Here is a 13,087-nt window from a genome sequence, read left to right on the forward strand (position 1 = left end):
ACGTGATAACACCGTTGCTGGGCCAAGGAGGTGCCGCTCACCGCCGATTGTTAGGACGGTCGTCGAAGGCGAGCGGCGGTCGCCGGGCAGCAGCTCGTGGCGATCGTCGATCCGCGAGCTGCCAAGCTTGTCACAGGCCGGCACTGGATCGAGGACGATGGCGCCGCGCGGCTGGAGGCAACGGAGAAAGGCATTGGGGAGGGGCGAGGCGATTGTTAGGAATTTCGAGGCGCGGAAAAATCCGATCGCGTGGAAAAATCAAGTATTCATGAGATAGGGCTCTCTTGCCCGTAACCCGATGCCGAGCGTCCGGCCAACTGGGTGCGCTTCTCAGCTCCCCGGTCCTGGGCGTGAGGTTGATGACCGCACTCCAAGTGCTCCAAGGGCCCGTGACTCCTCTGCCAGCACCCACACGCCGCCTGCGGTCGCGGGCGGCAGCTCTCGGCTCCGCTCCGGCAGTTCGGCGAGCGGGAAGGAGGAGGAACCGCAGATAGGTGCGCCGAAACGTAGGATGTGGGCGTGCGTGTGTCAACAATGGTCAATGGCAGCGCTCGCGCACGCCGCGGCGAGTCTGCTTGGCATGCAAAATCGGCTCTGCTGCCCAGCGGAAAAAGAATTTTACGGAAAAAGAATTGGGGGGGCGCCGAGCATTCGACGCCATCTCAGACGCCGTTACACCGAATTTCACGGCTCAAGTTTGAACCTGACCTTTTCCAGTTTTCCAGCCTAACCGCACGCCGTCAGCGGTCAGAGCAAAAAGCCCTTTGGCCGTGGGCTCAATCATCCACACTCGCGAGACTTCCGCTCGCCCGGGCGCTCCGTTCACGGTCCGCGCCCACCTCGGGCTCGCTCGCTAAACGCCCCGGCCAACGCGCGCGCGGTCGAACGCCTCCTGCATTGCCGCAGACAGCGAACGCCAATCGACGCGCTGCGACACTGTGTGGGATGGCCCTCCGACACCCTGAGGCGAGTACCCGCGAGATCAGCGGCAGACATGCGCGATACACGCCCCACCCACTATATATTCATTCTCCACGGGCACCCCCTGAGCTGCAACAACCCATTTCCTCTGCGCGCGCAACCCCTGCCGCCAAGCCCCCCTCATCCGCCCTCTGATCGCTGCAGTTTCCCGCCGAGTCCAAGCCGGTGACGCTGGAGGGCTTGCCGATCTATATTCCGTCCCCTCCGACCGCAACTCCTCTCCGGCCAGTGTCGACAGCGACAGCTCGGCAGATCGACCATGGCAGGACCCGGACGGTGCCGCGGAGCTCCCTGCTTTCGGCAGCGCGGCGTCGAGCTGCGCGGGCACGTGCGTGTGGGACCCGGCCCTCGAGTCGAGTGAGTCGAGTGAGCCGCCGCTCGAGGGGTACCTCGCACGCGCCGCGAGTCTGCTAGGATGCCACGTGCGCCGACCGTCAGCGCCACGCGCGAGAGCATGTGTCCAATAGGGGGTGGTAACCACTAAACCACAGTGTTCACGGGGCTGACTGGCACAACGAGGAGAGGTCATCCGGATGTGGCGGGACGCCGCCGGGCACCTGGTTGCTCTCCTCCGCCAGACAGCCCCTCCCGACGGGGACGCCACCACCCTCGCCCAGGGATCTACAACGCTGTCTTAAGGTCCGACAGGTTCGGCACCGGGCACCGCCTCGGTATACAAAATGCGCCTCCGGGCACCGCCTCGGTATACAGTGTTCACACAAAACACTCGGTGTCGAACCGTCGAACCACCATCCCGACGCTCACAAGCAAGTGACACCACTAGTTTCACTCGGATTCACTCCTATGCACCTTCGGTGAGGGTACATAGGCGCGTAAAAGGAGAGTCACGGAATCGCGCGCGCGCCACGGACCCAAGACGCACAAGCTCAGACAGTCGTACGACAGTCGAGAAAGGGATCGACGGCAACGACAGTCAGAAGTCAGCGCTGGGTCCACCCTCTGATCGCATGGACGACGCCGCCACCCCGGTGCCCTGGCGGTCGGTACTCCCCATCCTCGGAGTCATGTTTGTCGACGGCGTCAACATGATGCTCGTCTTCCCGTTCGTCCCGTTCCTGGTGCGATCGACGCTGCGGCTGAGCCTCGAGGACCCAAACACGCCGCTGATGTCCGGCCTGATGGGCGCCGCCTTCCTTCTCGGCCAATTCTTCGCGTCGCCGGTCTACGGCCCGCTCAGCGACAGGCGCGGCCGTAGACCGGTGCTGCTCTCGTGCATGGCCGTCTCGACCGCCTTCCTGCTGGCTTTCGGCCTCGCCGAGTCGTACTGGTTCGCGATGGCCTGCCGCTTCCTGCAGGGCCTGAGCGCCGGCGCGCTCACCGTCGGCAAGCTCTACCTGGTCGACATCAGCGACGCGACCAACGAGGCTCGCATCTTCTCGTACATCGGGGTGGCGATGGGGTCCGGGGCGATCTGCGGGCCGATGCTGGGCGGGCTCCTCTCCAACCTGCCCCCCGCCTCGGCACCCGACGGGCCGATCCGGCTCGTGCTCGAGCGCTACCCGTACCTCCCGCCGTGCGCCGCCGCCGCGGCCATGGCTGGTGTGGTGTGGCTAGCGACCGCCCTCCACTTGCGTGAGACGCTGCACCAGGGCGACGCCTCGCTCTCCGCTGCGCTGATGGCTCCGCCGCGCACCTCTCCGCGGCTGCGCACGCCGCGCAAGCCTCTCTCGTCGGGCGCCGCCTTCGTCGCCGGCCCCGCCCGCACGACCGTCGCAGGCGGAGGGCCGCTGCCGCGAGGGCGCGGAGCTCTCGCGGCAGACGCGCACGCGGAAGGCTCCGAGAAGGGCCGGAGAGGACCCGCAGATGCGCAGGCGGACCCGGCCCGCCGCAGCGGGTGCGAGCTGGTGTGCCAGCAGCTCTCGCGGCCGTGCGTGCTCGTCGGAGCGGAGGAGGTTTGCCCTCCATACCCGCCCCCCGGTCTCGGCTGTGTCTCCGCCCCACACAACGCTGGCACGTGCTCTCCTTGCCCGCGGCGGGGCAGGTGCGGGGTAGGTGGGGCGGTGGGGAGCCCTCCCCTCGCGACCCTCCCCTCGCCTCTCCCGCCCTGCAGGTGCCTCCGGCGGTGGAGCGGTCCCCCTCGCCGTGTCGCCTCGCTCGAGCCGCGCGCCCGTCCGTGACGCGTCCAGCGGACGTGTCCACAGGTGCCTCTCGCGCCGCTCCGCCTCGAGCCGAGCCTCGTCTCGGTCGGCGTCGATGGAGCTCGGCGTGGCCGAGGCGGTCGAGCCGTACTCGCCGCCGCCCACCTCGCCAAACGGCTTCTACGACGCCGCGAGCGTTGCGGCGGCCGCATCGCTCGCGGCAGACAGCTCGGTCCGCGCCGACCGAGCAGGCGCGTTCTGGCTTGTGCAGCTGCACTGCTTTCTCTTTTGCTTCACCGTCGTCGGGCTGAGCGACGTGCTGCCCGTGTTCCTCGCGACGCCGGCACGCCGCGAACGGAGTTCGGTTTCGGCGCCCTGAGCCGTCGCTGAGCCTGCTCGGAGCTTGTCACGCACATAGGTATACCACGGCGGACTCGGCTTCAGCTCGTCCTCCATCGGGATGCTGCAAACAGTTGTGGGGGTGACGTCGATCCTCGTCGCCCTGCTGCTCACCTACAGGTGGCCGCGAGGGGGGGGTGGGGGGGTGGGGTGTGGGGGGGAGGGGGGCGCCACGCCACGCCACGCCACGCCACGCAGACCGCACAGTTCCGTGAGTAGGGTCATCGACGCTTTTGGGCCTGTCGGCGCCATGCGGGTCGGCCTCGTTTCCATCGCACTGGCTCCGCTCCTTCTCGCCGCCACACCCGCCGCCGCAGCGCTGCTGCCCACGACTGCCGTCGCGAGAGCGGGGGCGCTGCTGGCGGCATGCAGCTACATGCTGTGCTCGGTCAGCCGCAACCTCATCTACACCGCGAGCCTCACCCTCTCCAAGGCGTGTGCATCCGGACCGCCGGGCGTCGTGTTCGGCATCAACCAGCAGGCGTGCTTCCTTGGAGCGATGCTCGGCCCGATAGGCGCGGGTCTCGGCTACACCGCATTCCTCGCTTGCCTCGGCTCGGCCACCTACTTCTTCACCGCCCTCGCGGCGCTCGGAGGCATTGCCATTCTGGTCCACCTGCGCTTGCCACCGTGGCCGTGGTAAGCGGGGATCAGCCCTTTAGGATCCCCAGCCATCACTTTTTAGTAAATATAATAAAGGGGAAGGAGGCAAGGACCCTGAGTTGAACACATGAACAGGGGTTGTGCGCCAAGCCCTCCTGCTCGGCTCCAGCGAGTAGACAAGTGTTACCATCAACAGAGGAGAAGGATATGACCTCAGGGCTGATGTGACATGCCACAACAACAGGCGCCTCGCGGCGACGCGAATCGCGATCTGGCGCGGCTGCTGCCTCGACCTCGATCCTCGTTTGCCTGCTCTGCCGTGGGGGCTGGGGCTCCAACCGCGCGCACCTCCCGCCAGGTGGCGGTGCCCCTCGTGGTGCACACTTTCACGTTTCAGCTTCACAGAACGCACACGACAGTCGTCAGTCGAGAACAGACTCAACAACGGAGAAGGCGTACTAAAAGTACGTACAAAAAACGCCAAGAGAGGGGCAGGAGGGCGGGAGAAAACAGGCTTTTCTCCCAGTAAGCTAAAAGTGGACGTACAACAACGGTTACGACCAAAATGGACAAACTTCGTCCGTTCGTGTTCCGAGCACACCATTGGCCAGCCTCACCCCCTACCAACCGCACAAGATGCCTGGGCGGTGCGCGTGTGCGTACGAGGGCGAAGAGGTCTCCTGCCTCGAGAGGTGCGGCAAGGACGACATACGCAACCTCAATACACAGTTTATCCACTTCATTGTCTTTTTGATGGGGTATTTCGTCGTGAGGTCGTGCGTCTACGGCATCCTCCTGCCGAGCATGCACCCTGGACGTCCACAAAGCGAGGAATTCGGGTGGTACCTCCTCGGGAACACCTCGCTCGCCTCGCCGTACGCGATGGAGATGAGCTGGCTCAATCACACGGCCGGCTCTCCAGAGGTCTGGACGCCTCCGCCAGAGTGGCGAGATCACTGCATCAGGTCCTACGGTGTGCCGATCTCTGCGTGCAGCTACTTCGCCGCGGTGGAGGCGCCCGACGAGATGGCCACGCTCTGGACGGCCTACTTCATTGTGCTCTCGCTTGTCTGTTTGCTCCGGGTCTTTCTGTGCCTCCTGTACACGCTTCGGCAGCTTTGGTACGCTTGCCGTCTCGTGGGTTGGAGGTGCATGAGCCTGATGGAGTTCACACCCATGATCCCTATGGATTTGGGGAATATAGAAGGCTTTACGAACAAGATGCACGAAGCCGGCGTGACGCCGGTGATGCTAAGCAATGTGCAAAAATCTACGAGGGTCCCGGGTTGCCATCTGGTGTCGGGGGATACCGCCTGGCCAATCTGGATCGCCCTCGAGCTCTTCTTCTTTAGCTTTGTAATCTCGGAGATGTACGCCCTCGCCGGCCCAGGCCTCGGGCTGGTCCACTCTCGCGGCACGGGCCTCGCCTACTTTGGGGCCGGCTGGGCAACGACCCCGCTGCCCGCGATCTCGGAGCTCGCCCCTTTGCACTGGTCGGCACCATTCGTTCCCAAGGCGCTCCTGTACCCCATCCATGCGCAAAATTGGCACTGGATGACAACCTTCGCGAGCGAGTGGGGTTTCATGCTCAACTTTGAGCACGTCGGCTTTTCGGTGCGCCTGATCTTCTCCCTCTATATCATCGTGAAGTTAGTCCATGAGAAGGTCACTGCGGACAAGAAAGTGGCCGTCTACTTGAAGAAGAGGTGGGCGAACATCGAGAAGGAGGAGACAAAGCTCGAGCAGTTTGCGGCTGGTCGCTCGGAGGACGACCCGGAGGTCGTGGCGGGTCGGAAGGCGTTGCTCATGGAGAGAGAGGACTATGAAAAGGCAGCGCACCCGTCAAACGTGTCGATCACCGCCGCAATGGACAAGTTGTACACCAGGGAGAAGTATCCGATGGCGTGCTCGTGCCGAGAATACTGCCGGTGGTTCGTCTTCACGGCGAACGGCTGGCGGTGCCGGATCTTCACGCAGTGTATCCCTATCGGGGGAGTATTCTTCTTCCTCTGGCCTCTCTTCCCGATCGTGAGCAACGACGTGTACAAGTGGTTCATCACGCTGGAGCCCGACCCCACGGAGGAGCAGCTGGAGAGCTGGCTGCTGTGGACGATGACCTTCCTCAGGATGAACTGCGTCTTGACCGCCTTTTGGCTGGTGTCCTTGGCCTCCTTCTTTTGGAACCGCGAGGTCACCCCCCTGTCACTCATTCAGGGCACGGCTACCGTCGCGCCATCGACATCGGCGTCTGCTGCACACAAGTTGCGGGCCCGCATGAGGCGGTGCAACCTCAAGACGCTCAGCGGCAAGTGTGTGCTGACGTCGCTCATCCTGACCACGTACTGCCTCTGGGTGCTAGCAGCACCAAACGGCATGTTCCTTCAGCTCTTTGGCGTCGAAAACGCGTTCGCGAACGACCACGCCGTGTGGCTGTTTACTGGCGCCGACGCTGCGCCTGCGACTGCTGGTGCAAACTTGCTCGCTGGACCCAAGCTGAAGTTCGCGGGGCTCTTGCTGTCTTGTATCCTCGAGTACATATTCATGATTCCTATCAGCCCCTGGTTCGTCGGCCTCCCATCCAAGTCGTACGTCAAGGAGTTCCGAGGACGAAAGAAGCCGTTTTTCTGGGGTCCCAACGGGCCCCGCTTCTGAACGGTGTGGTTGGTGCGTTCGATGCCTCGGCGACTTGCACAAAGGCTTGGCTCATGTACAAGCCTTGCTCGGCTCGAAATCCGGGTGGAATTTCTGCGACGATCCCCAGCGGCCCCTCCTTGCGGGCGGCACTGGCAGGGGGCGGAGTAGAGATACGGCTCTATACGGGGACCGATCAGTGACGGGGGGGGAGAGGCAGAGAGGCGACGGAGCCGCAAGCCGGTGCATGCGCGCACACGCCCGGGTACGGTAGAGACTCTGTCCATGTTTCTTTGTCGATTGGCACTTGCATGCGCGCCGCTCTGGAAACGTATTATTCTTAGAGCACGAACCACGATCGTGCTGCACATGCACACACAACACATACACACACACATGAGAGAGAGAGAAGACACGCGTGTGTTGGATAGAGAGCGAAGCCGCGAGTACACTACTGCGTTTGTGTGCTGCGTTGACTGAGAGAGGTGGAGAGAGAATCGTGCGAAGCGTATTACCAGCGGAAGGGCGGGAAAGAGGGAAGCCCCTCCTTCGCACCGCGCCGGCGCGTGTGCGCTGTCCGACCGCGCTGAGTGAAAGCGATGCTATCCTCCTCCCCCCGGGGCCTCCTCCCGCCCCGGCCGTCATCTCGAGACTTCCAGCAGCTCGCGCACGATATCGTTTCGCCACTCGCCTAGAAGCTGCTGCAGCTGGGTGCGGTCCGCATCGGTAGAAGAAGCGGAGGTGTCGCCCGTGCGGCGGAGACGCTCTGAGCAGCAACGGCGGGCAAAAGTGAGGCGGTGTGTGTGAGCAGCGTGCGGCCAGAGCTGGCTAGCCTTTGTCCTCCTCGTCGGCGACGCCGCCATTGCCGCCCGCCCGCGGCGAGACCTGCTCTCCGGCTTGCAGCTCCGCCTCGCCCTCCGCCTTGCCGCTCGCCACAGACGCCTCTCCAGCTCCCTGCTCCTCTCCCGCTCCCTGCTCCCGCTCCACGCTCGCGCCACCCTCCCAGCCCGCCGCCGCCGTCTCGTTCGACTCGCATGATGCCCGTGGAGAGCGCTCTCCCTCTTGCGCCACCTCGCCGCCCCGCCTTGTTCCGGCCGCGTGCAGCCGCACGAGTGGCGGCGACGCCTCCGCCCGCCGAGCTGCTTGCCACAACTCAGTCCTCGCCAAGTCGTGGTCGCGCCACGGCTCGCGCGTCGGGCTCACGACGCCGCAGACCGCGCAGACAGGGCTCACCGCCTCGTGCGGCGGTCGCACCACGCTCTCGCGCGGCATGTCGCAGAGGCGGGACGGGTCGCCATCAGCACGGGCGGCGGAGGGCGATGCCTCGCTCGGCGGCGAAGGCCACGCGGAGGGGGAGGGCCACGCAGAGTGCCTGTGGGAGATGGCGCGAGATGAACCGAGATTGCCCGAGACTACGGCCACGCAGAGTGCCTGCAGCGGCGCCGGTGAGCTCCTGTCTGGGGTGCATGCCGTCCGAGAGGTGGAGGAGGTGGTGGTGGTGGTGGTGGTGGTGGTGGTGGTGGTGGTGGTGGTGGTGGCGAGAGTGACGCGACGGCGCCGGTGCGGGCGCGGGAGTGGCTCGCGCACCCGTTTGCGCCCCGTCTCTGTGGACTCGCCGTCTCGTGGCCTCGCTCTCCTACGGCCGACAAGTCGGCAGCCTCTCGCCACGGGAACGACAAGCCACGCCCGGCGACGAGCCCTTGCGCCCTCACCCCCCAGCTCCCCGGCAATACGCCGACCCGCCGCCGCCGCCGCCGCTTGCGCTGCCCGCTCCGCCGCCCCGGCCTGCTGCGCGGCGGCGGCCGCGGCGCAGATCGCCTCCTCCGCGTCGCTCCGCGCCGCCTCCGCGGCCGCGCCCTCGGCGGCCGCGGCCGCCTCCGCCCGCTCCTGCGCCAGCCGCGCTCTCTCGAGCTGCGCCTCGAGCTCCGCGATCCGCGCCCGCGCGTCGCCCGTCGCCGCGCGGAGCACGGCGGCCTCGGCGGCGGCTCGCTCCTCCGCGGCTGCCGCGCGTGCCTCCGCGCGGCACGCACGCGCCTCAGCGCTGCTCACCGCCCTCGCGCCGGCAACAGCGCCCGGGCCCGCCAGCCGCGCCTCGCCGCCTCTCTCTGCGCGCAGCTGCTCCATCTCTGCGCGCAGCTCGTCGAGCTCGGCGCGCAGCTGAGCAACCTCCGCGTCGGCGTCTGCCGACGCATCGGCCGCGGAGGCGCGCGCCGCCGCGAGCGAGCTGCGCAGCCCTTCCGCCTCGCTCGCCGCCGCCTGAACGGAGGGGGCGGGGGCCGGGGCTTCGGTCACACAGGTCCCTGGGGCGGGCTGTGGCAGCGAGAGGCTGGAGGGCGGCCTCGACGAGCAGCGAGAGCCGCGCATTCTCCTTCGCCTCGCGCTCGCGCTCCACCGCCGCCGCCTCCGCCGCCGCCCTCTCTCGCTCTGCCGCCACTGCCGCCGCCACTGAAGCCTCCGCCCGCTGTCGTTCCGCCGCCACTGCCGCCGCCACTGCCGCCGCCACGGCCGCTACCTCGTCCGCCACCTCGTCCGCTGCTGCCGCCGCCGCCCTCATTGCAGGCCTCGCCGCTTCCGCCGCGGACCGGCGCGCAGGCGGCAAGCTTGTCTCGGCGGAGCAGCAGGCCGAGTGGCTTCGACGGGAGCACTGCAGCTGGGAAGCGTCGAGTGGCGGAGACGCTGGCTGTCGCCGTCGCGGCACTGTGCTCTCCTCGCTCTCCTGGCGTGATTGCAGTGCCCTGGGCGACGCTGCAGTGCAGTTTTCTCCGTTCAGCAGCTTTTCCGACGACCGCACCACCGCCGCGAGCGACTGCAGAGCACGGCGAAGGGCTGGCCATAGCTTTGGCCAAGCAGCTATTGCCGCGAGGACGAGGAGCGCAGTGGCGACCCTTCGCCGCCGGCCTGGAATGGAACTCGCGCCTCCCGCTCCAGTGGCCAGGGACGGGGCTTGCATTTTTGCCGTCGCTGTCGCGGCTACAACTGTACCGGCACCGTGAACCTTCTTTTCTAGAGAAGGATTGAGAGCGAGGCTGCTCTCAATCCTTCCGGTCTAGAAAAGAAGGTTCACCGGCACACGGACGTCGTTCTTCGGTGGTCAAAATCTTCTCAGAGAGGTTGAGCATACATGTGCTTAGCTTCAGCTTGCTCTCTCTACATGTACACTCTGTTGCGGGCATTAAGAAAACAGGATCCCGCGGCACGCCGCCGTTTCTAAGCCTTTCCACCCACCCCACCCACCCCACGCCGTGGTTTCTTAGCTTCGGCCGGCCGGCACCCCAGGTCAGAGAGAGAGATATTTTTAGCAATACCATTTTGTTTTGTCAGGTCAGCCGGGATTTTGAGTAATTGAAATCTCTAGTCTTTTTTAGAGATTGAGAGCTTAAAGATTTGAAAGACTCCACTCGGGTCTACAGTGCTACCCAGAGATTTGAGACCAGAGATTTGAGATTTGAGACCTCAGTCACTCGGCCTCTGGTGGGAGACTTTGAGATTAGAGACCAGAGACTTGGAGAATGAGATTTCTCACACCAAAAGGAATCTGCGGTCGAGTTCGCTCGAGATTCAAGATTTGAGACTGATTTGGACGGCCTCCAACCTAGAGATTTGAGAGCTGAGATTTGGAGATTTGCGGCGTGAATACTGAGACAAGAGCCTCGAAGCTTCTAGAAGGGTTGGGTGGGTTTGACCTGCAGTGAGATTGAGGTCTGAGGTCTGAGATTTGAGATTGAGATTTGAGATTGAGATTTGGGGCCCGGGGAGCCTGCGGCGCCATTTTAATCTGCGCTCCTCTTTATGGCCTGCGGCGCCTGGCTTGAGCTTGGAAGTGTAAACGAGTCCGCCAGGGCGGTCTGCAAACACGGAGCGCGCTGCGCGCGCGGTCTACGCCGAATTAGATGAGAGGGACAGCGCTATCCGCAAAGGCTCGACCAGCTGCGGCGGCTCGTCGGCAAAGGTCGTCCACTCCTTGGCGTACGGCTCAAAGCCGGTGTGCGAGTGGAGCATCTGCGTGTCGAGGCGCCACAGCATCTCGCCCTCAAAGATGATGTCTCGCGACAGCTGGACGTACTTGCGAGTCCGATCCATCGCGCCGTCATACGGCACCTGCTTGCCCTGAGCCAGCCGAGTTGACTCCTCGGCATATGAGAGGTTGTGCTTGGCGCGGAATCTGGGCAGCGCTTGCAGTAGAGGAGCCCGTCAAAGCGCCCGTGCGTGCAGTATACGGTTGGACGGACGGGCTCGTCGCTGACCACAAGGCGCACCTTCTGCCCTTGCAAAGCGCAGACGGCGCAGAACTCAAGGGACCAGGTGGAGCGGCGTGGACTTCTCCTGCTCATGGGAGCGCATGGGGTCGAGAAGATCCACGAGAGCGCTGATGCCCGCCTCGCTCTCGATGCTGCTGACGAGGACGTTGATGGTCGTGGACGCGTGCTTTGTTTGCATGTCGGCAGCGATGACCTCTGCGCGATCGGGTGTGTCGACTGGGTAGCGGGCCATGCCGAGGAGAAGCGCGACGATCTCATCCTCACTCTCGAGCGGCCACAGCTTCGTGGAGAACCGCCTCAGGCGGCGGCGAGATGGGCGGCGGCGGCGGCGCAAAGCATTGCAAGCGAGCGTGCTGCTTTCAGTCTCAATCTCAAATCTCGAGTCACGCTGCCCTAAACGAGTAGATTTCGATTGTCCCGAAATGATGTTTTTCGAACGAAGCGAGATAAAGGCGTCGGAAGGTTGAGGAAGTTCACAGCATTCTGCATCGAAAACGGAATCTCTCTTGCTTGCAGTCTCAGTCTCTCCCACCCCTCATCGAAATCTCAAACTCCCAAAGCGAAAAGGAATCTTCGCCATTTGAGATCTCACGCGTTTCCTCTAGAAACTCACACCGAGCGACGGGAAGACTGAGATTTCGTGGCTGAAGTCTCGACGAAGATTTGGGAGATCTCAAGGGCGGGACTAGAGACTGAGATCTGCCCTGCCTGAAATCTTCAGGTCTCACTCCTCTCAATCTCTAAGAAAGACTAGAGATTTCGATGACTGGGGATTTTTAGGTAAAATGACAATAAGCTGGACCGATGCGCCAGTCAGCAGTGGTTGGGATGACAGGAAGACGCACACACCTCCATCCACACACACCGCCCAGAACACCGCAGACTTGGGCAAAATGACAAGTGCGCGCGCCGCAGGCGAAGGGAGAAAATTTGGGCGGGGCTCCTGTTCACACTCGTGTGTGGGCCCTTTCTTGGGGCCGCGCCTGCGGCGCGCCGTGGTTTCTTGGATTTTTGCGGAAATCGCTCGGCGTGGTTTCTTAATGCCCTGTTTTCTTAATGCCCGCAACAGACTGTACCAAATCCTCTCTTTTCCTGCGCGGTCCGCCGTTTTCTTTCGCCGCGCCCTCGCTGTGACTCGGCCCAGCAGCTCTGCCAGCGCGTTCGCTCAAGGCTGCTGCCGCGGATTGTTGTTGCAGGCTTAACCCCAGTTGCGAGTTGGGCCACGGTGACTAGGTGTGAATGGGGGAGTTCGATATTCACAGTCGTTTACACTGAGGGAGCAATGGCTATAATTATTCGGGTTGCTTTGCCGTCATCATTCAGGGCGGCGTCCTACCATCGCGGCTCAAGTCAATTATTAATATTGCTGGTGTCCGCCGTGCGAGGCGCCGTTCCACTTCAGCGCCGCCGGTCTGGCGCGGTTTCCTATTTGCAATTATTGCACGCCGCGCCGCCGTCGGGGTAACTAATCGGCAGCAACTTATTGGCGCGGTTTTCGCGATGTCTCTTAGAGCTCTGGGTCGCAATGGGAGAGAGATTTTTAGCAATACCAAACAACTCTAACACTCACACGTCATTTCACATTTGGGGCCTGGAGCCCTGTTCACGCGCGCGCGAGACGTGCAGACAGGGTTGCCAGGTGAGAGCGAATGGCGCGGTTCACACGCCTCGCACAACAGAGAGAGAGATGCGCTCTGCATGGTGGGACATAAAAGAGAGCGAGTACTTGGGCGAGTAGGCCGTGCGGTCGACGCTGCCGCGCGCGACTTTGCGCGCGAGGCGGCGCAGCTTGAGAACGGCGGTGGGCGAGAAGCCGCCGCCGAACGTCTCGTGGAGCAGCAGGTTGAAGTTGTTGCGCTTGACAAAGATCGCGTCCTGGTAGAAACCGCGATGCGCCTTGACGTAGCCGTGGCCGTTCTTGTGGGAGAAGGGTTGGCCGGGCTGCCCGCGCGCCTTGCAGCCCATGTTTAGGCGGCGGGCCTTCTCTTCGGTGTTGCCGAAGGCGTAGGAGTGGCCAACGGAGGCGGGCGTGCCGCCGCTCGAGGCGTTGCCAACGCCCGCCGAGGAGGTCTTGAGGAGGGGCGTCCAGAGCTTGACTTCATTCACCTCATCGCA

The 13,087-nt window shown here is 63.8% G+C and overlaps 2 protein-coding genes across 2 annotated transcripts; one reads left to right on the plus strand and one right to left on the minus strand.

The window, feature by feature from the left end:
• The first annotated feature begins 1,736 nt into the window (after nucleotides 1–1,736).
• EMIHUDRAFT_464273 (hypothetical protein) lies at nucleotides 1,737–4,181 on the plus strand. The gene is made up of 6 exons (XM_005769200.1): nucleotides 1,737–1,752; nucleotides 1,843–2,894; nucleotides 3,053–3,072; nucleotides 3,144–3,444; nucleotides 3,499–3,599; nucleotides 3,699–4,181. The coding sequence occupies exons 2-6, from the start codon at nucleotides 1,950–1,952 to the stop codon at nucleotides 4,120–4,122; spliced, it is 1,791 nt and encodes a 596-aa protein (XP_005769257.1). The 5' UTR covers nucleotides 1,737–1,752; nucleotides 1,843–1,949; the 3' UTR covers nucleotides 4,123–4,181.
• A 3,154-nt stretch (nucleotides 4,182–7,335) lies between these two features.
• Nucleotides 7,336–8,506, minus strand: EMIHUDRAFT_421810 (hypothetical protein). The gene is made up of 4 exons (XM_005769201.1): nucleotides 8,426–8,506; nucleotides 8,301–8,349; nucleotides 7,547–8,085; nucleotides 7,336–7,479 (listed from the first exon to the last, which is right to left on the minus strand). The coding sequence occupies exons 3-4, from the start codon at nucleotides 7,983–7,985 to the stop codon at nucleotides 7,355–7,357; spliced, it is 564 nt and encodes a 187-aa protein (XP_005769258.1). The 5' UTR covers nucleotides 7,986–8,085; nucleotides 8,301–8,349; nucleotides 8,426–8,506; the 3' UTR covers nucleotides 7,336–7,354.
• Between the last annotated feature and the right edge of the window lie 4,581 nt (nucleotides 8,507–13,087).

This window comes from Emiliania huxleyi, assembly GCF_000372725.1.
Source record: "Emiliania huxleyi CCMP1516 unplaced genomic scaffold EMIHUscaffold_43, whole genome shotgun sequence".
Taxonomy (NCBI): domain Eukaryota; phylum Haptophyta; order Isochrysidales; family Noelaerhabdaceae; genus Emiliania; species Emiliania huxleyi.